A 26,488-nucleotide genomic window follows, 5' to 3' on the forward strand; every position below is an offset into this window, starting at 1 on the left:
GGAGGGGTTTTGGGATACATAATTCACCGCCCCACACACACACAGTTACACGCGCACACATTCCGTTCAGTGCAGCCCGACAGACACCGAGACGTTGCGCTTCCTGCTCCGCCGGCGGATGGAGGCGCCTCCACCTTGGACGAGGACGAATGCGGATTTTCGGTGTTTCCGCGTGAGGACGGACAGGACAGCGCGTGCGGGGAGAGGAGGGGGGGGGGTCCGTATGTTTTTGGGTCGGTGGGGAGCTGTGATCGTCCAGTAAACATGCCCTGCTGCATGCACCACCACCTCCTGTAGAGGAGCAGTGAGGGACTACCGCAGCTGCGTGGAGGTGGAGCGGGAGGTGGTGGAGTTGTGCCCGGGATGGGAGGCTGCGGACGGGCCGCTGCAGCCGGTAGCGCTCCTGCCTCCTGACTTTGTGTCTCCCTGTGTGTGTGTTTTTTGTGTTGTTTTTTTGCAGCCATGCTGCACGCAGCTCCCTCGGATCTGTTCCCCACCTGAGCTGCACTGTCTCCGGTTTGACAAGTTCCCCCTAAACTGGAGCTTCATCCTCTGCATGTTTGTGTGGTGATGATGAGCTTTCTTCTCCAGCAGTTTGGGTCTGTTTTGCCTCACACATCATCATCATCATCAGAAGGCGCATCTCAGACACCGATCACACGCGGTCGGTGCGCGTGACTTCTTTGCACCGTCTCCTCCAAACAGTTAACCAAACGTCAACCAAACACCTCCACCCGATGGGTGCCAAGCAGACCAAGGGCCAGGAGGCCGGAGGGGCCAGTCCCCAGCACGGCTGGAGACGGACGCCCACCAAGGAGCGGGGCGACATCTTGGCCTCCCTCATGCTGAAGTCGGGGGACCGCGTGGGCCGCGGCGGGTCGTCGTCGACGCCGCCGCCGCCGTACCAGCGCCGCATCGGCATGATCCAGGAGATGATGCTGATGGCCAAGCAGGGCAAACAGGACGAGGCCACGGAGATGCTCAAGACTCTCCGACAGGTAGCAGCTCTGTGTGTGTGTGTGTGTGTGTGTGTGTGTGTGTGTGTGTGTGTGTGTGTGTGTGAAGCTCTCAGAGGTCACAAGGTCACCACAGACGACCACTTGCTCTGTTCATTTCTTTGCATTCGCATGAGGTGTCTGCTATGTGGGGGGGGGGGACTTGCCAAAGGGCCACACTCCGCCGTACTATAGAAGACCTTTTGTTGTGTTGGTTCTGGCGCCCCCTGTGGCCTAAAGTAGTAGTGCTTCCTCACACCAGAGTCCCTTTAGAAAACCTCTCGTTTTACTGCAGCGGGGTCCGACCCTGAGAACCAGAACCAGGACCGAGGCAAACTCATCGATACGTCCTGGGGTCCAGCCCCCCCTTGGCGACTGACGGAGCGAAAAGAAGCCTGTGATTTCACATTTGTCCCGTGTTTTCCTCCACGACTTTGTTCCCCTCGTTTGTGGAGATCTCCCTCCATGAATCAGAGGCCATCCGGCGTCCTAATAGTCCCCCAATGACGGCTTGTACACGTGATCATATTTACGCATTTCTTCACACAAAAGCTCTTCAATCTGATCCGTTCTCTCGTAAACGTTCTTCCTTTTAATAACGGCCGTATTGTGCTGTGAAAACGGAGACGTGAGACTCCGTAAAGGACGTAGTCAGCGGACCAATCACAGCCTGGTGCTGCGGGAGGCTGCGTCGCTTTTGACGCTAGTCTAGAAAAATGGGTCGACGCTCGCAAGGAGGTGTGAAAAGACACGCAAGGGACACGCAAGGGACACGCAAGGACACGCAAGGGACACGCGTTTCCTTGCGTCTCTCTGAAAAGGCAGAAGCATAAACTAGGCTTTTCCCTGCAGAAGGTGAGGGGCTGAGACACAAAGGGAAATAAGAAATGCCACCAGTTGAACTGAAAAGGAGGAAGCGAGCGATGATGTGAAGTGTTAAATCTGATACGTCATTGTCATTCGGAGGAGAGCAGGCCGGGGGAAGGGAGCCGTGAGCCCCTGACGACGGAATGCACACAATCCATACGCTGCCTCCGTTTATCCCTCTATGACTCAGCCACAGGGAACAGTGCCTCCCAACGCGCACACACACACACACACACACACACACACACACACTCTGCTTCACAGTTTATTGTTTGGGGCCTCGGAGCTGCTTTTGTGTTCCAGTTTTCTTATCGTTTAGAATGTTAATCCTTGAATCAATGAAAGACACAGTTCACCTCTTCATCCATCACTGTTATCAGGTGTGTGTGTGTGTGTGTGTGTGTGTGTGTTTGTGTTTGTGTGTTTGTGTGTGTGTTGGAGGTGGGGCTTTCATCCATGACACTGCTCGATTGAGCCACAAGTCTCCAGAGGAAGAGAGTCAGGTTAGACATAAAAACGGGCTCTGTGTGATTAGGAAAACAATAACAATGGACAGCCAATTATTTGCTTCGTCAATCAACCGATTATTCAAAATTATGACATATCAAAGTCTCGTTGGGTGTAAACTGGTTTCAGCTTGTCACCACGGTCACATGACTTCATGTTAGACTATAGAGGATCTCCACCACAGTCACATGACTTCATGTTAGACTATAAAGGATCTCCACCACGGTCACATGACTTCACGTTAGACTATAAAGGATCTCCACCACGGTCACATGACTTCACGTTAGACTATAAAGGATCTCCACCACGGTCACATGACTTCATGTTAGACTATAGAGGATCTCCACCACGGTCACATGACTTTGTGTTAGACTATAGAGGATCTCCACCACGGTCACATGACTTTGTGTTAGACTATAGAGGATCTCCACCACGGTCACATGACTTCATGTTAGACTATAGAGGATCTCCACCACGGTCACATGACTTCACGTTAGACTATAAAGGATCTCCACCACGGTCACATGACTTCACGTTAGACTATAGAGGATCTCCACCACGGTCACATGACTTTGTGTTAGACTATAGAGGATCTCCACCACGGTCACATGACTTTGTGTTAGACTATAGAGGATCTCCACCACGGTCACATGACTTCATGTTAGACTATAGAGGATCTCCACCACGGTCACATGACTTCATGTTAGACTACAAAGGATCTCCACCACGGTCACATGACTTCATGTTAGACTATAAAGGATCCCCACCACGGTCACATGACTTCACGTTAGACTATAAAGGATCTCCACCACGGTCACATGACTTCGTGTTAGACTACAGAGGATCTCCACCACGGTCACATGACTTCACGTTAGACTATAGAGGATCTCCACCACGGTCACATGACTTCATGTTAGACTATGGAGGATCTCCACCACGGTCACATGACTTCACGTTAGACTATAGAGGATCTCCACCACGGTCACATGACTTCACGTTAGACTATAGAGGATCTCCACCACGGTCACATGACTTCATGTTAGACTATAGAGGATCTCCAGCACGGTCACATGACTTCACGTTAGACTATAGAGGATCTCCACCACGGTCACATGACTTCACGTTAGACTATAAAGGATCTCCACCACGGTCACATGACTTCACGTTAGACTATAGAGGATCTCCACCACGGTCACATGACTTCACGTTAGACTATAGAGGATCTCCACCACGGTCACATGACTTCATGTTAGACTATAGAGGATCTCCAGCACGGTCACATGACTTCACATTAGACTATAGAGGATCTCCACTACGGTCACATGACTTCACGTTAGACTATAAAGGATCTCCACCACGGTCACATGACTTCACGTTAGACTATAGAGGATCTCCACCACGGTCACATGACTTCACGTTAGACTATAAAGGATCTCCACCACGGTCACATGACTTCACGTTAGACTATAGAGGATCTCCACCACGGTCACATGACTTCACGTTAGACTATAGAGGATCTCCACCACGGTCACATGACTTCACGTTAGACTATAGAGGATCTCCACCACAGTCACATGACTTCATGTTAGACTATAAAGGATCTCCACCACGGTCACATGACTTCACGTTAGACTATAAAGGATCTCCACCACGGTCACATGACTTCACGTTAGACTATAAAGGATCTCCACCACGGTCACATGACTTCATGTTAGACTATAGAGGATCTCCACCACGGTCACATGACTTTGTGTTAGACTATAGAGGATCTCCACCACGGTCACATGACTTTGTGTTAGACTATAGAGGATCTCCACCACGGTCACATGACTTCATGTTAGACTATAGAGGATCTCCACCACGGTCACATGACTTCACGTTAGACTATAAAGGATCTCCACCACGGTCACATGACTTCACGTTAGACTATAGAGGATCTCCACCACGGTCACATGACTTTGTGTTAGACTATAGAGGATCTCCACCACGGTCACATGACTTTGTGTTAGACTATAGAGGATCTCCACCACGGTCACATGACTTCATGTTAGACTATAGAGGATCTCCACCACGGTCACATGACTTCATGTTAGACTACAAAGGATCTCCACCACGGTCACATGACTTCATGTTAGACTATAAAGGATCCCCACCACGGTCACATGACTTCACGTTAGACTATAAAGGATCTCCACCACGGTCACATGACTTCGTGTTAGACTACAGAGGATCTCCACCACGGTCACATGACTTCACGTTAGACTATAGAGGATCTCCACCACGGTCACATGACTTCATGTTAGACTATGGAGGATCTCCACCACGGTCACATGACTTCACGTTAGACTATAGAGGATCTCCACCACGGTCACATGACTTCACGTTAGACTATAGAGGATCTCCACCACGGTCACATGACTTCATGTTAGACTATAGAGGATCTCCAGCACGGTCACATGACTTCACGTTAGACTATAGAGGATCTCCACCACGGTCACATGACTTCACGTTAGACTATAAAGGATCTCCACCACGGTCACATGACTTCACGTTAGACTATAGAGGATCTCCACCACGGTCACATGACTTCACGTTAGACTATAGAGGATCTCCAACACGGTCACATGACTTCATGTTAGACTATAGAGGATCTCCAGCACGGTCACATGACTTCACATTAGACTATAGAGGATCTCCACTACGGTCACATGACTTCACGTTAGACTATAAAGGATCTCCACCACGGTCACATGACTTCACGTTAGACTATAGAGGATCTCCACCACGGTCACATGACTTCACGTTAGACTATAAAGGATCTCCACCACGGTCACATGACTTCACGTTAGACTATAGAGGATCTCCACCACGGTCACATGACTTCACGTTAGACTATAGAGGATCTCCACCACGGTCACATGACTTCACGTTAGACTATAGAGGATCTCCACCACGGTCACATGACTTCACGTTAGACTATAGAGGATCTCCACCACGGTCACATGACTTCACGTTAGACTATAGAGGATCTCCACCACGGTCACATGGAGGTCTAGTGTTCTAGTGAGAACGTTTATTAATCTCATTTAGACTTTTTTCTCAACCACAGACCTTGGAGACAAGCAAACCTTAAGTGAAAATCGTTGACTCATTTCTGGTTCTATATCCGGTAGTTCCTCCTCCTTCTACTGCCACAGCGCCGGAAGCACAACCGATTGTTTGCCTGTGAACTCTGGTTTTCTCAGCCGATAAAGCGCGTGCACTGAGGATGAAAGGTGTGGTTGTTTGTGTGACCCTAACCCTAAGTACCTTTCTTCATCTGGCCTCATTGTGAGATGTTCAGGCCTTTGTTTGCAGCCTCTCTTTAGTGTCCGTCCATTAACGGCATCTGCTGCTTGGAGATTTGTGGTGGACCTCAAAGCCTCTAACAGCACCTGGCAGGCTGCTCCTCATCAGGCGATTTCAACACAATTTATAAACTTAACATATTTCCTCATCTCGTCGTGTTATTAGAGTACTGCTGTTGTGTCGATAGGAAGGAGCAGACTGCATCCAGTGGGTGGAGGGTGGAGGTCAAGCTCTTTCAACCTCTGGAGGTGAAATCGGTTTTCAGGCCTCCAGTCTGGAATAATTTAGAACAGCGATGCTAAGGGATGAAAACAAAACGCTGGCTCGTGAAAAACCAAAAGCTCCTCCTCATCAGGCGGCTTCATAGCTCTGGTACGGAACAGTTTGTGATGGACCAGAACGTGCGATGAATCGGATGAAGACAATTACTGAGGATGAAAACGAGGAGAAATAAACGCCGAGGGTTTGAACCGCCGATGAAGACGAGAGGCAGAGATTACAGAGACATTAGAGGACACTCCAGGAGAGAAAAGAAGAAGAGGGGAAATGACTCCGAAGAAGAAGATCTTGTTTGCAGTTACCAGGCTCTCCTCCATGTTGCCCGGATACCATGGCGATGGTCGGAGGGATAAGGGCTCGGAACAAATAGACATTGATTAATCAAGCCGGAGCTCTGTTAAGAGCTAATGATAGGACATCTTCTTCATCACCGCCCTTCAATTTCCCCCCCACGACCCCCCCAAGAGCTAAACGATGACCATCAGCGTCTGTGGAAACCTCCACGAGCGCTAAATGTTTGCGCAGTGGTTCACGCGCTGTGTGTTAGCTGGATTATTATGTCATCTCGTAGCATTTGACTAGCAGGGACGCGTATTACTGGGATCTCTGTACTGCTCATCCTGTCGGTCCTACCGGCGACTCTTATTGGTTCTTTTTGATCATATTATGAGAAAAGATAATAGACATTGCTGCATTTTTCTTGTATGTAAACAAACTGCAATAGAAAAAACTCTTCATAACGGATTCTCATGTAATCAATGAGGTTTCATTGGTCAGACTCCCTCCGTCGTCGCCGTGGTTACCTGCTGCTTGTCGGTCTCGTGGTGTGATGAACCGCTGCTCTGTTTAGAACCGTTACCTCTGACCTCTGACCTCACGGGTTCACTGGGTTTCGGGACTCGTCGTTAGTGACCGGTGCTTCATCCAGTGACGACCGGCTACTGAACATCCTTTGTTTAAAGTTCTGGACACAATCGGGGGTTTTAAATCCTTGTTTACGTTCAAGAACCAACAGATATGTTTGATCCAACTCTCCTTCTTTCTTCCATTTTATGCGTATGTCTTTATACTAAAATCTGATTTATTCAATCACATATATGTTGTTACACTTTTATCGTATGGCCGTATATTTGCCATTATAAAGCCCTCCCTATATTTCATTGAATAAATAAAAGTACAGATAGACTGCAGGATGATTTGTCTGTTTGATTTCAATTTTGTTTTATATTTATTGCCACTATTATCTACCCCAGACTGTTCTAAACAATAAGGAGTTATTATTTGTTCACACTCTAAAAAATGTTACGGTAAATTAACGGGAATTTTACTGGCAGCTAGGACGCCAGGAATTTACCGTTATTTTACGGTATAATGCCGTAAATAGTTTTTACACTATGTTACCGTAAACTTGAACGAATTTTACTGTGAATTAACTGCAATTTCCTGGCAGTCGACGCTAGTAACTTACTGTTTTATTTACAGTGCCCTACCGTAAGTTACGGTATGTTGTTGTATATTGGATTTCAGTTTCTTACCATACGATTACTGTTTTTGTGTTATAAATACCAGAATGTTATCGTTTACTTGTAACCGTATACTTTCGCATTTAATTCCCCATAAATTAAAGAAAGACAACCAAACTCATTTCGGTCATAGTGGTTGGAGTTTATTAGAAAAATGTTCGGCATTTGTAACCAAGAACAAAACATAAAATATGCCGCATGTATACAATAATAAAAAAATGAATCATTACATTACATTACATTACATGTCATTTAGCTGACGCTTTTATCCAAAGCGACGTACAATAAGTGCATTCAACCATAGGGTACAAACTCAGGAGAACAAGAAACAAGAAAGTGCAATTTCCTCAAATAAGCGAATTTACAATTTGCTATAGATGAGTGACGTCACAAGTACAATTTAAGTGCTGCAATTTGTTAGTCTTTAGTCGAGGTAGAGTCTGAAGAGGTGTGTCTTTAGTTTGCGGCGGAAGATGTGAAGGCTCTCTGCGGTCCTGATGTCTTCAGAGAGCGCGTTCCACCATTTCGGCGCAAGGACAGCGAAGAGTCGAGACCTAGTCGAGTGTTTTGCTCTCAGTGAGGGAGGGACACCTAATGAATCATAAAATCATTAGGAACAAGGTAAATGACTGGCGTCCTTAATCCAGTGCCTCTGTAAAACAAACCAAATTAAAATATTTAGAAACACTGTCATTGGTAAAATATTAAAAATACAAAGTTGAGGAAGACAACATGTAAGGAAGGAGAATGTTAACACTTACCAACGTTACTTGGAGAGACGAGGCAATGAGAAACTCCTCCCATGTTGAACTGACAGGTGTTCTGGATGAACTGAGATTACGCGTCTGACGTCACGTTCAGGAGCAGTCGGTCACGATTAACACTCAAATGACTTTTAGGCAATGAACACTTTAAATAATACAAATATTTATAATCTTTACATTCCGGCCACTGACAGCGGCACTACAGCGAAGGCGGCGCATGGGATAGGGAGGGTGTGCTGTGCAGCACAAGGTTGGCGGTTTGAATCCTGGCTGCTCCCTGTGCCAAGTTGAAGTGTCCCTGAGCAAGACACCTAATCCCCAATTACTTCACATACATTATGTCAAACCATGGGGGTTTGGGATAAAAGTGACAGCTGCATGTATAGTAATGTCCTGTAAGTCAAAGTCATCATCGTATCTCATGAGATACTATCTCATTATGATGACTTACAGGACCTGTTTTTCAGTGGCTGACATGGGCTTCCATACATTAACCTACAACAGATGTAGATGGATTGTGATTCACTGCACTTGTATGTGTATTTCCACCACTTCATAAAATATATGTAACATGCAGTTGAATTACGGTAGTCTGCTATTATTGTAAATTGACAGGTTTAACTGTTTATTCATGACATTGGCTGTTAATTTACAAGCAAGGGATGGAAATTTAACTGTATGTTACAGTTATTATGACATACTGTAAGATACCGTTAGAAATGCACCGTAAATTTACAGCAATTTGTTTCAGTGCAAATTAAAGCCCCCATCCTTCATGTTGTCACCCTTGTTGCAGATATTTCCATTGTCGTGTCATTATATGAATCACACTTTTGCATTTCATCCTGCAGCACCTCGAAATGTCACCTGAGGAGATCCCTAAACAGGCCTTTTGATATGAAAATGTGAATAACAACAATAATTCCTCAGCTGGTTTTCATTAACTTCATCCTGACAGAAGTGGACGAGTCTGTCGGGTCAGTGTGTGATCTTTAGAAGGTCAAAACCAGCCTCAGTTACCATCTCCCGTTAAGAGTTGTAGAAGTAGACGTTTCTATTTTGTCCTCGTCGTGAATATTTAATGGAAGAGGCTGATGTAGACAGTGGAAGGCTCATCTGGAGGGTGAATAACAACCTCGTATTTCTTTCCTTTTTTTAAATTTCTACCTCCGCAGCGAACACGCACGTTGTCGACACTCTTTAATTGCTGGTTTGTGAACCTTCTTTTGTTCAGATGAGAGAGAGACTGAGGATTCACTTCCACCTATTTGCACAGTCATGTCATTGTCAAACTATATTTGACATTAGATTTCACAGAAAAACAACCTCCTGGGTAATTCGTCACGATGCTTATTAAGACCGTATTTAGTGCTGCTGTAATTCGGATTTGGAGGTAAATGGAACCACTTTTTAGCCTCATTTGGTGCATGCATTACATTTTGAACCATGTCCCTTTGCTACAAGACCAGGTTTCTATAACTAAAAATCTATCTGGAGCATTTACATGAGCCAACATGATATATAATATATATACAATAAAACGGCTCTGTAGTCGTAAAAAGACATTTTACAGAACCACAATGCATCTTGCTGGAAGGTGTGAATCCAACTGGAAACAATGTAACACACACCTGTTGATGCACCCATTGCAGGTCGCTCTAATCTGCTGTGTTGCTATTATTGGCGTGTGTGTGTCTGTGTCTGTGTGTGTGCGTGTGTGTGTGTGTGTGTGTCATCCAATCGAAGCGCCTCTTTTGCAAAACAATAGGCAGCACGGAAACCTTCAGTGAGTCATACCTATTTGTGGGAGAGAGCATCTGTCTCTCTCGCTCCCGTTTGGCCTTGATGCCACTTAACTGTCTGAAAAAATTCGAACAAACACAGAAATAAATCTGCAGACTCGATGAGCGATGATCACCTGAGGTCACAACATGCATTCACAGACACAAATCAAAACATTGGCGTGGAGAGAAAGGCGGAGGCTTTACGGCATGTTTGTGGCAGAGATGTACTCGATGGCTGTTGTCCTCCTCATTTCAAATACAATAAAATTTGAGGTTTATTTTGTACCTTTGGAAACAAACAAAGGAAACATTAACACAAGTCGATTGCAGTTACTAAATTGTATATTGCATCTTTTGTATGAGTGCTAGTATTATATAGTATTTTATTTTAGATCGAACTGATAGCTATGGAGGGCTTTATTGTTACAGCTTTGTTGACATTTTGTAGTTATTTTGCAGATGTAAAATTATAAACTTAATACATTTCCACTATTTACTTTATCACATTGTAAAATCCAGCTGAATTTCTATAACAGGTCTCAAAATACAGATAAGTGAGAAATGCCAAACCAAAGTCTTGACAGACATTGCTAAACGCTAAATGCTAGCTTGTAGCCCGAGCCATAATGTACTAAATGAACATCAAGCTGTCTTGAAGACTAAAGATTGAGACGATAAACTCATGTTTACAATGTTTACTGAGGGGATAAATCAAGAGAGAAGTAGAGTCATTTTCTCATAGACGTCTATGGGAGCAGAGGAGTCGCCCCCTGCTGGTCACTACAGAGAAGTAGAGTCATTTCCTCATAGACGTCTATGGGAGCAGAGGAGTCGCCCCCTGCTGGTCACTACAGAGAAGTAGAGTCATTTCCTCATAGACGTCTATGGGAGCAGAGGAGTCGCCCCCTGCTGGTCACTACAGAGAAGTAGAGTCATTTCCTCATAGACGTCTATGGGAGCAGAGGAGTCGCCCCCTGCTGGTCACTACAGAGAAGTAGAGTCATTTCCTCATAGACGTCTATGGGAGCAGAGGAGTCACCCCCTGCTGGTCACTACACGGAATGCAGCTTTAATACATGAAGCTTTGGCTTCCCTCTTCAGAAACTGAGGTTGCCGCCTGAGGCAGAAGGCGTTAGAACCACTAAAGGCCAATAATTGTATCTGTTCCTCCACAATCAAGCTATAGCTCCACTTGTATTTCTATGAATGTCAATATGTAATGAGCAGATTACCCAGACTTTTACTGCCCACATTCAAACCTTCTCATTTCCATTTTCCACTCTGTGTGAGCTCAAATTGTCAGGATGATCTTTATCTAATTGGGCGGATGCAATGAAATGAGCATGTTCATACTACCGAGGGAGTTCATGACCTTTCCCTCTACTCCCACACTGAGGATAAATTAAAATTTAAAAAATGGTCCTATGACGAGTAGTTTTCAGTCAACAACTTCCAGCAGCTTTGTTACAGTCCTCTAAAAGTCTAATAAAACTAGTTGTCCTTTCTCTTTTTCAAGCTTTAAGAAGGACGTGAAGTTCCGCCAATAGGCTGATAATTCGCACACTTTCACAATCCTCGACACAGTTTACTTTCCCCCTCAGCATCAAGCGGACAGACGGGCGGGAAGCAACGCAACAGACATTGAAATCACTGCTTTTGGGCAGCGTTTGTTAGCGAGGAAGGTCTGCCACAGCCAAGTCATTAGATCACCATGTGCCTGAGGACGCCAACAATTAAAGATATTAAAATATAATGCAATGAGTGGAATATTTTCTGTGCATTGTAGGACCTGGGTATGGAGTCAACGTCTCTGGATGACGTGTTGTACCGCTACGCCAGCTTCAGAAACCTGGTTGACCCGATCACGCATGACCTGATTATCAGCCTGGCGCGATACGTCCACTGCTCCAAGACGGTAAGACACAAAGACACACATCTAGGTTACCGTGGAACACAGATAGTGGCGTTTACAGTAAACGTGTGTGCATGCTCTCACACACACACACACACACACACACCTACACACACACCATGACCACCGTGATTCATTTTGCTGCTGCTATTTGACGATCATTTTGTGTGACACTATTAGGTTACGGAAGTGCTGTAAGTGGTTGTGTTGCTGTGAGTGTGTGAGAGTGTGTGTGTCCTTGAGGGCAGCACGGTGCCTTTGAGTTTGTCCGTTCACGTTGTCCACCGTGTCACCGGGGGGGGGGAGAAAAAGCCCGACAGCGGCCATGCTGGATGAATAATGTGGGGAGGTATGAGGAGATGAAGATGGGAACGACCATGGGCCCACTTGTGAAACGCCGCTCAGCGCCGAACCGCCAACATAATGTGACTGTTTCCAAACCCAGCCAGCGGAAGCTAGTATTGCCCCTACACGGACACACGCAACTTGAACTTTTACACCCAACACCTAACCGCTCCCCCGGCAAATGTAAAACCATGGGTTAAACATGCAATGTAAGTCGCTTTGGATGAAAGCATGAGCTAAAGGAAATGTAATTTTGGCGACCCTTGAACCACTATTTAATCCCTGCGAAAAATAATGTTTACAATGACAATGGACTTCTGTCCGGGTCATGACTATACCAGCGCGTTAGCGTCCTTTTACCGACTGGTTAAGAAAATTTTAACTTTCATAATTAAAACTGTACTTGACTCGAAAGGTAAGGAACTAACGCTTACTTAAACATGGTTAAATCACCTGAAAACATTACACAATCATTAGCTTATCATAATCAATTAGCTAGCTAAAAACTGTCCGGGTTTGGAGACCGCTACGTTTTAATGTTAGCTAACGTAATTATTGTTAGCTATTGTAATTACTGTTGGTTTACGTTACCAGTCGTTTTAACTTCCCTATCGTATTAGCTTAATTTGCTAATATTAGCTAATATAACCTAGTTTTAGCTAACTCAGCCATTCATTCAGTCATTTTTGCTAATAGAACACATTTCAGCAAAACTCTTAACTATTGATAGCTGAAATTACTAATTTTATCTTAAGTAACTAAGCTTGCTAAATAACTAGTTATTTCACTAAACTAGTAATCTATATCATATAATATAATAAAGGTTATAATAAATAATAAATGTTAACCAACGTTACTATTGTTATCTTAGGTAACCAGTAATTTGACATAACTGCTGTTAGCTGAGGTAATAAATTGACTTGAGGTAATGTTAATGTGATGCTAACGGTAACATTACTGTGACATTTACGTTAACCTTAATGTGATACCAACGTTACTTTCAGCCGCTGGGCCTTCGTGTTGCTGTTGGTATGAGTGAATGCAGGATTAATATCACAAAGGCAACTGTTTAGATCTTCCTCTAGATATCCGTTTAAGGAAGACATAACTGGTTTTATATTGAAGATTCTCATCTCAAGCTACACCCTCAGAGGCATTTTTATTTTGGTGAACAGGGAGTGCAGCTTCTGAATGATCAAATAAAACCGAGGGAAAACTAGATCCACATAAATCTCCCGAAGAAAAAAAATGATTATCTGCAAATGTTCTATTCATTGAAAAAGGAACCAGATTTGAATTACGGGGCCCCGAATGCACCGCGGGAACTGACAAATGTTTGTTATTAGCGTACGAGAGGCATTCTGCACACATGCTGAAACCACGGAGGAAATGGAGGAGAAGGTTTTTGTGTACAGTTCCTGATGAGAAGAGAAGAGCAGAGATGATAGAAACACCAGAGGGGGTGTTGTTATGTGCATAGAGGAGCAACGAGAGAGAAACAGGAGGAGACGCTGTGAGGTGTTATTTCCTCCTCATTCGGCTCTTTCCTTCCTGTCTGACACCATTCATTGCTGTTCTGTTTTACTTTTCCTTTCACAGATATTTGCTTCACTTTTGAAAAGGTTATTTCAACGTATGAATGTCTTTCCAAAACCTTTTTCAACCTTTTTCGTTATGGCCCTGGTGATTTTTAGGTCAGGAAATGTTTCGAAATTTGGGCGAAAAAAGTCAAAATATCTTATGTTGTAAAATGTCACTGACAAAAAAGTTTAAAAAATGACGTTGAAAATAGTCTTGAAGAACAATAATACTACCTTGTGTATTTCCGTACTTATTGTAACGTAAATAGCGTGAACCTAAACCTAACCAAATATTTTTACAATATTTTCCTAAATCTAATTTACTAGTTCGCGTAGAAAACGTTTGATTGTGCAGTAAAGTCCCAGACGGTAAAAATTATTGACAATCGTCCTCCTCAGAGGAACATGTTTCCATCCAGAAGGTCCTCAGAGACACAGTATACATGTAACCCGCTCTGCTGACGTCTGCAGAGGGAACCTGTTCTTAGATTGTTGTTTTCCCCCAAAGCCACGTTTACCGAGCTCCGACCGCTATCTGCGCCCTCAGCTTCTCCACCCGCTGCCTTTTACTGTCGTTGCTGTCGTTGACACTTCGGCTGTTACAGTCTGTGTTGTTAATGTACTCGCGACCATCGCCGATACACACGGTGACGATGGCTTTAACAGACGGTTAAATGGTCGCGAGACTCTCTTGCTTCAGCCACTACATCTCTCTGGAGCGAGAGGATTTGCTGATTTAACTGTTCCGCCATCACCGCCTGATTAAACTGTCTGATTAATACAAACATTAATTCTGCGAAGCTGCTGGAGGGTTAATAACACCTTTCCACACGTGAACAACAGGACTGATATCCTCTTTAGTCCACAGACATGATTAAAAGATTGAGGAAGTTTTCTTGGTGCATTAATATAATCATTCATCACATCAGAGTTAACCCTTTATGGTTCATTTAATTATCCTTCAAGAACCTTAAACAACTAATCAATAAGTCTGAACAATTAATTAAATGCAACCAACAAATGTAAAATATTATTTTCAGCTGTTTCATCCAATGTATTCGTTTAGCATTAGCATTGTTATGCAATCATTCTAAATAAAAACACTAATAAATAATGGATATATTGGTCTGAGCATAACGTACCGTGTGGAGTTATTGGAATTAACCTCCTTATTATGTTGTTTCTTAATAATGAGTCGATACTGTGGGAAGAGAACAGTGTGTTGTTTTATTTCTAGAAAGAGAAATAAGAAACAGTTTAATTTAATTAGTTGTTTACCTTCACAATGTGTTGAAGGTGTGTGGTTTGTGGTAGAAACCACAGAAAGAATCCAGTGCTATTATTGGTTTTTGAGTTCTCAACCAGGATGGACAGGCAGGGTTAACACACGGTTTGCGCGTCTCTTTAGTTTTGCATGATGTGAGGCTGACAGGTAACCGGTAACAGGTGAAATGTGCCCAGAGGAGAAGGCCAAAGCCAACTCAGAGCTAACGTGCTAATCCTCGCTCTGCTGGTAGAAAAATGCACTCGGCAGCAAAGACACGAGCACAAAGCACACGCGTCAACGCAGACGTGCTGGTGTGGATTTTCACCTCGGCGCCGCACAGCGGCCTCCGAGCAGCGAGCAGAAAGGTCCATTCATTGCGGTGTGACGTAAGCTAAGCAGGGCGACACACAGAGCGCTTCTCCTCTGCGGCGCCCGGGTTTGTCCTTTCTCCTTCTTTTCGCTCCTTTGTTCTTCCCGTCCCTTCGCTCTTCCACACTTACACCCCCCCCCCCCTTTTAATTGCAGTGCAGTATTCATGTCTGAATGGGGCTGACCTTGCTATGACAGGTCAGATATTAGCCAATCGGCTCTGATTCACGGTGTCAGATTCTCTGTGAAGGTCGTGTGTCTCTGATGTGTTTGTGACAGGGTGTCAAGGTCGCAGTGGGACGCATGAGACGTCGGCAGCGCGGCAATAAACCTTTCTCTTCTTTCGAAGGCGAAAGACGAGGAGGCGTAGCTTAGCGTTAGCTAAGCAGCTCAAAGACTAGCGCGCCGCAACGTAGCGATATGGTGCGTTCACGCCAAAAGCGAAGCAAATTTTAAAAAAGTTTTACTCGCCCGACTAGTTGTAGGTATTTCACTTAATTTGCGTCCCATTTTTTTGGCGTTGTTCGCTTCTGTAAGGGGGGCGTGGCTTATCTCTGTTACTCTGTTACAGCGTCAGGCAAATTTTTCGCTTCACTCGTTTTGCGTCTAAAATTAAAATTCGCCTCATTTGCGATCGGATGCATTGACTTTGCGTGGAATCTGCTCGCACGAATAATTCGCTTCGCTTTTGGTGTGAACGCAGCACTAGTCTGCGTCTCAAAGACAACTTAGCTTTAGCTTAGCACTAGTCTGCAGCTGAAAGACAAGGCGCAGCTTAGCATTAGCCTGCAGCTCAATGACGATGCGCTGCCCATCCACCTCTGCCGCCTGGTCTCCCCTTTCACCTCCTCACCGCTGAAACGACAGCAATAAGATTGAATTATCCAAACAATTCATCTGCAGAATGGAGTTTGTCAGTAATTTACTGGAGCATGCACAGGGGTGCTAGATAAATATGACTAAAGCTACGAGCTCGAGTTGTACCGTGCAAAATAACTGCATCAGCAGGTTGGCCTGAGGGGGAGGGAACCGAGATGAAGCAGACAGATGAATAAGACGGAGTGATGGAGAGGGAGGTCATCGGCCCCCTGGGGACGGGAGAGATTCAAAGATGTGTGCTGTATCAATAATGCAACGGGAGAGGGAGGCAGGACAGCCGAGCAAGAAGCATTTAGAAAAAGACAAGACGAAGGAGAGGAAGGGATCGAAAGAGGATGAAAAAGGAGGAGGAGATGAGGAGAGCGGGATGCTGTGAGGTGTAAAAAAAAAAAAAAGGCCACAAAGAAGCCACGGGCTGTTTGCATCGACCCCGAGCTCTCGCTCATTCGCTTCAAGGCGCTTCGATTCGTGGAGCCTCATTGACGTGATGAGAGTCTCTACACTGGCAGTCAGTCCCTGTCGACACCTGTTCACCAGCCATTGGCCAATTTAAGAGGGTTTTTGGAGCGTTTTTCCATCCTTCTGTTGCCATGAACGACATTGATGAGAAATAAAACAATTGTTGGCCGTAAAGTCAAAACAGGTGGCTGAAAAACACGGAAACGCTCCGTAAAACGTAAAATGAATGTATATTATTAGTTGGTGCAGCTTTAAGTAAACAATCTATTGCTCTCTTTCTGATTTACACATATAATACATGTGAAATTGTATATATTAGATTTACAAAAGAAACTAAATTTTTCTTCAACTTTTATTTCCGACCAGACATAAACATTACAAGAACATCTTCACCGTTGTGAGTAATATGACAAATGAGAAATTTGATTAGCAGGTGGGGAAGAACTTTCTACTCCGCCGCCCTGCGGCCATCGATTTATTCACTTCCACCAACGCAGACTGACAGAAAAATTGTTTTTTTATTATTCAGCTATTGCCCTGCAGCATTTTACAAAGCAAAAGGAAATGCACGCACACACACACACACACACACACACACGCACACACACAGACGTGAACTAGAATGTGGTACCTCACAGTTAAAGGAAGTGTGTCTTTGTTGATATCACTTTGTCCTTTCACCATCTGCTCGAGACATAAAGCTAGAAACCTGCAAACCTGACTCACCCCCTGAATACATTCATTTCAATACACTCACACACACACACACACACAGTATGGTTGAGGTATGAAGGCAGACGGGTGATGAAAACCCAGCAGGGTTTATTGTAATTGTATTTCCACTCTGTTCATTATCAAGTGTCTTAGTAGAAAAGCCCTTTTATAGGAGGTTTTGTGACTGACTCAGCGAGGGAAGAAATCCACCATATAAAAAATCCTCATCATATAAAAAAAGAGGATGGTCTGAAAAGGGGATGAATGTCAGAGGGAGGTTTATTTATTCATTAATTTATTTTCTTCTGGAAACTTTGTTTGGAATATTTACTGGTATCTATTCATTACTGCACAGTTCATTTAAAGCAATCGCTGTGTTTTTTGCTTTTTATTTTGTTATTATTATTGTACGTTTATTTCCACTTTTATTTTTTGTTGTGTTTTATTGTGCGTTGTTTTTGTATCTGGGTTTGGGGGTGTGGGCGGTTATCCTGTATGTTGAGTGCTGTTCTGTTCATGTATCCTGTATCAACCGAAAATAAAAATAAAAACATGTAAAATATACTAAAATCTCCTCAATTATGAAAAAATTGAGGATGTCATGTGAGGGGGTTTTGAGTGGATGGATTATTAAAACTCGCTGGATAAACTCAAACATTTAGTTTAAACACTTTTGCTGTTGTACATTATTAATTATTATTATTAGTTATCTTGATTCATTTTTTAAAACCAAAAAACGAGGTGTTGAATCTAAACTACAATCCCATGTTGTAAAGATTGACTCTGGTGGGACCGTAAGAACAAACTGAGATGGAATCGGCGTGTGTCACGTGTGTCACGCGTGATCTACGTGTCGCCTGAGGAGTCGGATTCCATCGAGTCACGACTCAATGGCTCAAAGCGAAGGTGACGTCGCTAATTGGGACACAACCAATCAACGCGCCGTGTATGGCGCTCAGTTCCCCAGTGTGTGTGTGTGTGTGTCTCTGAGTGTGTGTGTGTGTGTGTGCTTGTCAACTCGAACACTTGGTGTGTTGACAAACTCTTCGCTCCAGTCGTCTTCAGATCCTTTAATAATGTCTGTTGCCTTCGTAACGCTCCGTTGATCTGGTGTCCAACCTCCGACCAGTAACTTAATTATGTTTCTAAATCCACCACTTGTTGCTCATCTTCAGCACAATGTGACACTTTAAACAAAGACATAACAGAAAATATTAGTGTAACTGGTTTCTGACATCTTGAATCTTTCTGTGTGTCACAATGGAGTTTCTTTCATCTTAATTTAGGACTTTAGTTTCATAGGATTTGTTCTCCATGGTTATACGATTTTATTCTGAAGTATATCACAGTTTCTCTTAAATTCATGGCTCAGATATCCAGATTTCTACCCATAATTGTGTGATTTTAATCTCGGAGGAGATCCCAGGTTGTCTCTAACGGACGTCCTCGTCTGGACTGTGTGTTGTCCACCAGGAGGGCGACTCTCTCGGGGCGATGGAGAAGGTTTGTCGCCAGCTGACGTATCATCTGAGCCCCCACTCTCAGTGGAGGAGGCAGGGCCTCCTGAAGAGGAAGCCTCAGGCCTGGTGAGTGAGTCTCTTTGCCTTTTGATTCCTCTCTCAAATGGTCGCCGTCTTCATGGTGTTTTTTTTATCCGTCGTTTTATGTTTGTGTTTGAGCGGGACTTTCACTCGCTCAAAGCCATTCGCGTTCACCTCGTGAGGGCGGGAGCTCTCTTCCTCTTGTCTCCTGCGTGGTGTGGAAACCTCATTCTGAAGGTCACAACGCGACCGAACAAAAGCTTTTAATGTATGAAGCAGCGTTACGCACACGCAAAGCAGTCACGATAAAACAAACAATTCACCCGATAAAACAGTTCTGTGTATGATGTGCAAAATGATTTCTTATTACCTCCAGGTGAAATATTTAAAAGTGAAGACATTACTGTTTACAGATGATGAACTGCTTGAAGCCTCCTCTGCTTTACGGTCTGCTCGCCTCAAATGGACCATAGTTTTTTGTGTGGTTGTGAACGGTGAAAAACAAAGCAGCATTGACAAGGCAGAACAACTGCTCCTTTCATTGTGATCTACAAGTTCCTCTCAGTGGTTTGAACTGAGGCAGCTTCACAGCCCCCCACACACCCACCAAGGTCTGAGACCCCTGCAGAGAAAACTGAGGAAAACAATGTGACGGCAGATATTCTCGTGGGAGTTACTTTTAGCAGAGCGTGGACGCAACGTCTCTCGCCAGGAAGGAAGCAGCTTTTATTTGCTGGACGTGAAGCGCGAGAAAGAAGACAAGAAAAAACGCAAATATCACAACGTATATAAAACGGATCCTAGAATATCTCACGAAAAGTGTCTCATTGTTCTCTGGGAACCATTAACAGGAAGTTAACGTACTTGGACAAAGGAGGAGTGACATAGAGACACAGTTAGCCCCGCCCTAAAGCGTCCCCTATTTATGGTCTGTTTGACTCTAAATGGACAACAATTGACTAAATTATGATTATCATGTTGTGTTGAAGAAGACTTCAAACTAGAGACTGAGACCGTAAATGTTTACTGAGGGAATACATCAAGAGAGAAGTAGTCATTTTCTCATAGACTTCTATGACCAGAGGAGTCGCCCCCTGCTGGTCACTACACAGAATGCAGCTTAAACACACAAAGCTTCAATACAACTGGGGGTAGCAGCGTTGCTGGAATTAGTAAACTGGATAACTAGCTGGCAACCAGTTAGCCAGCAGGGTTGCTAATTACACAATTCTTTAATCCTGTACGTCCTGTACAGGGTACAGATAAAGTGTGACTTGTTATCTTGTGCTTTCCTACGATTGAGTGTGGGTGAAGCTACATGGCTGCCAAACCTTCCTCAGTGGGTAACGACGGTCGGTATGGCAACTACACATGAAAATGGCTGCCACTCTGACCCGCTCTGTTAATTCAAACGGAAAATTCTATTTCTAACATTTTCATCTGTGTGTGCCCCCCCCACCCCACCACCACCACCAGTACCAGGGTAGTTTATACATCTCTCATGACTTCATGCTGCCGGAGGGAAAATAATGAGGCCTCGCCGAGGTTAGATGACCGCCCCATGACCTGCCAATATGATCGCTAATTGTGTTCATGACCCTGCCCCCCCTTCCCCTCCCCCCACTGTGCCGTGCCTGCGTCTTGCGACAGGAAACGTTGGTATTGGAAATGTTCTGTTGCAGGGTTATAATCATTGAAGTCAGAGTCATTGATTGGCTGCGCACCTCTCACGGGAACTTCTTTGCATCCCAATCGGCTCCTTGAGGAGGAAGTTCAGTATGATATTTTATTGAAGCACGAGGAGGCAATGAAAGCTTTACAGAATAACCGATGCAGAGTAACTAAAACGGTAACTAGGTTACTGTTCTTATTATTCTTTCCATTTGAACTCCAGATGGAAGGATCCAATGACAGTACTGACGTGAGTCAATCAGCTGATATTGGGAAGAAACTGAGCGTTCTGAGCAGGTTCTGTGTATTGAAGCTGCATTCTGTGTAGTGACCAGCAGGGGGCGACTCCTCTGCTCCCACAGACATCTATGAGAAGATGAATCTACTTCTCTCTTGATGTATTCCTTCTTCAATAGAGCAAATTGAGTCAAATAGAGCGGTATATAATAACCAAGAATTAACGTTGGGGTGACTACAGTTAGCTACATTAGCATCTTTAGCACGGCGATAGAGTGACTGACTCAGCACCTTTTGAACAACACGTTACCTTCAGCTGTGGAACCGGACTAACACGTTTTGTTTTATCACCATGTAGGCCTTCACATCTCCAAAGGGTTTATTCAATAAACTACAAACATTTCTTATTAGTCGTAATAGATTCAAAGCTTTTATTGAGATTTAATGGCTTTAATGCGGCAGATTGGCAGATTTTTATGAGGAAAAAGCATCTTTTTAAATGGTCCTTCACAAAAGAGCTTTTTCTCTTGCCTGGTGATGTTTGAATAGGTGTTTTAAACGCTTCTGTCTATTCTCCTTCACAGCTCATGCTTTCCTTTTGTCTTCCTCTATTTTAGCTGCTCCGCGGCGTTTTAATACGACGCCCTGCTGCTTTCCTGGTGTCACCGTGCACGAAAAGGGACTCCTCCATTTATTTCAGTCCTACTTGTTCATCACAGAGAGCGCTGCTGTTTTCACAGATGGTTGAAATATTAACGCGGCCCGTAACAGACTGGAGATCGGGACGTTTTGAGATGAATCTGATTGCTTTAAAAGCATCTTTTGTCTCGTCCTCTGAATCCGTCCCCTCGCTCTTTGTAGTGGCTTTGCAGTGACACCAGGGCCGTAAAACAGCAAAACATTGCTTCTAAAAATACACACCAGGTCGATGCGCTTGGATCTGAACGACCGGGTCTCACAGGGCTTAGGAGGAGAAAAGAAAAGTCCAGATGTTAAACTTGTGTTCCAGCCCACGCCGCCCAAAGTCATATCCAGTATTGTGTCAAAGCATAAATATTCAAATGTGACCTTCAGCTGTGTGACCCGGGTCGTCTGCTTTAAATGCACCACATTGTGACTGGTGTTGATTCCACCAGTGACCTCCTGCGGTGTCACACCCCCCCGGGCGGTGACACGAGGAGCAACTCCTCTTGGTTCCTGTGGAGCTCTGGGGATGTTCATCATTTAGTTATCTATCAGTGATAGTTAGAGAAATACAGTTTTAATTTCATTCGTCCATCTTCAACCGCTTATCCAGGGTCGGGTCGTGGGGGCAACAGCTCCAGCAGGGGGGGGCCCCCGTCGGCCGATCTTCCCTATACCGCAGCAGGGTGTCAGCGCCTGAACCCTCTCGGTCCTGGTTCTGGTTCTCCCGGGGCCTCCCTCCCCCCCAGCAGATCCAGCACTACGTCCCGAGGAGGAGGAGGGGGAGGATGAAGAGGAGCTGCTGGGAGCTGAGCCCCCCCTCCTTCCACCGGAGCCGCCAACCGGCAGCAGATTTCAGCCCTTTAAGCTCCTCCCCCTCTCCGGCGGATGCCGGGCCTAATCGGTGTATGGAGATGCTGCACAAACGAGGCTCCTATTTATTCCCATCAACCCTTTGGAGTCCCTGAAGGAGTCCTTGTGCCCCCCCCCCCCCCTCTCGCCCAATGCTTCCTCGCGTGGGTTTGACGGTAACACAGAGGGTTCTCTCACCTTCACACAGCAAAAACACAGATATGCTTCTAATTAAACGTGAAAAGAACCCTCTGTGTAACCCCCCCCCCCGGCCCCCCTCCCTCCCCCGCCGCTTCATCCACACGCAGCGCGCGTCCTCCTTCTCACCTGGACTCAACTTGTGCGTCACGAAAGCAGTGGGCGGCTTCTCGTCTCCGTCTGGACACAGCAGCAGTGAGAGCTGAGCTAAAAGCAGCCCCCTTTTGTTGGGGGGGGTTGGAGATGTGATTACGGCGGAGGAGGAGGAGCTTATGAGTCACGGGGTGAGAGGTCACATGCGTGGTAGGTGGCGCTACGCAGGTCGCCAGCTTCCAGCTACTGGAGGTTCATACTGATTTCTCAAAGAACAAAACTTTAAAAAATCAGATGTCGAGATTTTAAAGATTAAAAGAAGCACGTGCAACTCTTTTCGATGGCGTCAGTGTGAAGTTGTTTTACTCACCGGGTCAGAAACGAGATCACCTCCTTTTTTTCACCACAAACTAGATCAGGACCAGTGTCCGATCCCTCGATTCTCCCAGATCCATTTTTTATCCAAACCATCTTTCCCTGAAGCTTTATTGTCTTTATTAAACCTAAATAATCATTTAAAACTCTTCCTTTATCGGTCCAAACTTCACTGTCCATAAAAAACGGTGCTGTGGTTTTGAATTGGGTTGAAACAATTTGGAGCGGAGGAATAAACCAGAACAAACATTGACACAGTGAAGTCGCTTCAGTAAATAAATGCCCTCTAGGGATCAATTCAACTCGTTTCACTATGGGAGTAGAAATGGAGAAATGCATCATGGGGGTTTCTCAGGCTCTCTTTACCCGTTGGTTTCCGTCTCCAGCCTGAAGGCGGTGCTGTCGTTGCCCCTCTCCAGCGGCGCCTTGGACCTGTCCGGCATCCCGCTGGCGCCCCGGGACGCGGAGCGCCTGTGCGCTCACCTGCGGCGCCACGCCCCCGCCGTGGTCAGCCTGGAGCTGGGCTTCAGCGAGCTGACGGACGAGGCCTTCCTGCTGCTGCTGCCCACGCTGGCCGCCCTGCCGCGCCTGGAGACGCTGGCGCTGAACGGGAACCGGCTGACCCGCGCCGTCCTGAAGGAGCTGACCGACGCCCTGAAGGTCGGACGAATTCTCACAGCGTGTTTTGTGTGTTTCTGATTATCGACCTGAGCGGATCCTCTGGTTTCGCGTCAAACCAGGAAGTAAAAAAAAAAAAGAAACAGAATTCTTTATTCCAAAGGCAAAGTCTTGGTAGCCAATCAGAGTCAAAGCGGGGCGGGATTTTGATTTAGAGGACCAGGACTGATCAGAGGCGAAAAGGTTGATGTTTCTCATGTTTTTGGTTTCCTCCCCAGGACCCGAGGACCTTCCCCAGCGTGACGTGGATCGACCTGGGCAACAACGTGGACATCTTCTCCCTGCCGCAGCCCTTCCTGGTCAGCCTGAGGAAGCGCTGCCCCAAGCAGGGGAACCTGCCCACCATCCTGGAGTTCGGAGAGAGTCAGGCCAGCGAACCCCCCGAGAGGCCGAGGGGCCTCGGGGGGGAGGAGGAGGAGGAGACGGACGACGCCAACCGGACGGAGAGCATGGGCGAGCTGCGGTCGGAGGTGGAGGAGGAGCTGGACGGGGAGCTGGAGATCGAGGAGATGATGGAGGAGCTGCTGGACTTCGATAGGGAGGCGCAGGGGAAGGACGAAGAGGACGAGAGCATGTGGACGCTCGGCGAGCAGAGAAAGGAGGGGAGGAGGAGGAGGTGTTGTAGAGGGAAGGAGGAGGAGGAGGAGGAGGAACAGACGGCGGCGGCCGGCGGGAGAGCGGTGATGGCCGACGACGACTCCTCCCACCTGTCCTGCTCCAGCCAGTCGCAGCGCTCCTCTGGTGCCACGGAGCCAATGAGAGCAGAGGAGGCCGACGACTCGGAGGAGGCGGCGACGGACCGATCGGGTCACCTGACCTGACCGCTGCTCCTCCCTGACCCGCTCACGCGCCCCCCGCCCGCCCTCCGCGTCGAGGCCTGCGCGTGAGGAGACGAGAGGACGTCAAAGAGGTCGGGGAGGAGGCGGACCCACGGCAAGGCGCCGCATGAGGCGCGGGGATGCTGACGCCGGGAGGCCGGGACACGGAAAAGGACGGAGGACGCTAACGCTAGAATAGACCGGCTACATCACACGAGGCTTTTATGTATAGCTTTTATTCAGGTCCTGCTCCTCCTGGTAACCGTGGCGATACCTTCATGTGCCTGTGACGCGCGTCCCGTGTTGTTGAGAGATGAGAGAAAAAAAAAGACACAAAAACTATCCAGGGCCCTTTAAAAGCGGGTTTTTTGCTAAAAGTGATTTGGATGTTTTACTCCCACGTCGGCCAGATGGAGCAGAAGACGGGAATCAAGGAGGCGAGCGCTTCGGTGGAAAACCTGCTCGTTTATGAGAGTAAGAAAGAAGAACAGATGCACCGAGTTTCGGCGGAGGAGAAGAAATCAGCTGAAATCAAAAGACATAAAAGGTGTTGAAGGAAGAATATCCGAGGATTGAGAGGAGAGCAGTAAGAAAGTGGAGGGATGAGATTATTTTATTCCCAAAAGAAAGTGCAGATTAGTCGCCTTTTCCCTTATAATCATCTTTCACTTGTGCTCACGTGTTTATATATCAACTAACCTCAGTATGTAGCCTCCCCCAGCCGGAGCTTTACCTTCACCTGCGTCACTTATAGTCCAATGCAAAGCTTTAACAAACAGTATATTTGGATGTACAGTACGTGAAGTATGATGCTTTTTATCCGTGCGGGTGGAAGACATTTCGATGGAAGATCATCTATCTAAAGACGAAAGACACACGAGAAGCAAGGTGTTATTTTTGTAGTGTGGGAGTAGTTTAATCTATATACAGGATTTATGTCTTTAAATGTTGGGAGAAATGTGAACCAGGATCTTCATGTGTGAAATTATTATTATTATAAAAATGCACCGAGAGGAAACGTTTGACTGGAACGGACAGGACGGACACACGTAATGTTAAAGGCAGTTAAAAATGAATGCGTTTGCCCCACACAGCTGCAAAAATGTGAGGCATGTAAAGACAGCTGAGCTGATTTCCCACTACACGTCGTGTTAACGCGTCACGGATCCGCGATACGAAATTGCCAAAGTGTCCCTTCAAGTTGCGTGGCTCATTTTGGGGGAGAGTCCAACCGAACAGACGCTGCACCACGTGTCCTCGCATTTAACGCATATTAGACAAGGAATCTGACAGGTGGAATGTAGCGAGGTCATCGAGCGTCACGTTGCAGACCATCAAACGCAACAACACTCAGAAACTTAGAAACTCAGAGGAAATGTCTCAATAAGTGTCAATTCAAATGACTTGTTATTTGGATTTGATCTCAAAGGCTCGGATGCCGTTTGCATATATCTGAGCCACTATTAAGATTTAAAGACTTTTAGAACTTTTTCTTTTCGTACTCTCGCCTTTTTTCTTGAGATTGCAACCCTTTAAAGCTGCTGTGTGCGGAATGTGGCGCCATCTAGTGGTGAGGCCGCAGAATGCAACAAAGTGTCTTTGTCAGGTTTGACCTCTTTGGGCTTCCTTAGCAGCATCCTATATATATATATAGGACATAACATTTTTTGGCAACGGGGCCAAAGGGTCTTATATATTCAGGGTATTATACACTAAAGAAAAAGGAATAGTTACAATAATTAATATTAT

The 26,488-nt window shown here is 45.6% G+C and overlaps 1 protein-coding gene across 1 annotated transcript; it reads left to right on the forward strand.

Moving 5' to 3' along the window:
* Nucleotides 1-469: 469 nt before the first annotated feature.
* Nucleotides 470-25,049, forward strand: lrrc75a (leucine rich repeat containing 75A). Its single transcript, XM_078106759.1, has 6 exons — nt 470-599; nt 706-998; nt 11,854-11,982; nt 19,066-19,178; nt 23,630-23,903; nt 24,140-25,049. The coding sequence occupies exons 2-6, from the start codon at nt 738-740 to the stop codon at nt 24,740-24,742; spliced, it is 1,380 nt and encodes a 459-aa protein (XP_077962885.1). The 5' UTR covers nt 470-599; nt 706-737; the 3' UTR covers nt 24,743-25,049.
* The last annotated feature ends 1,439 nt before the right edge of the window (nt 25,050-26,488 follow it).

Source organism: Gasterosteus aculeatus, chromosome 1 (genome assembly GCF_964276395.1).
Source record: "Gasterosteus aculeatus chromosome 1, fGasAcu3.hap1.1, whole genome shotgun sequence".
Lineage (NCBI taxonomy): Eukaryota > Metazoa > Chordata > Actinopteri > Perciformes > Gasterosteidae > Gasterosteus > Gasterosteus aculeatus.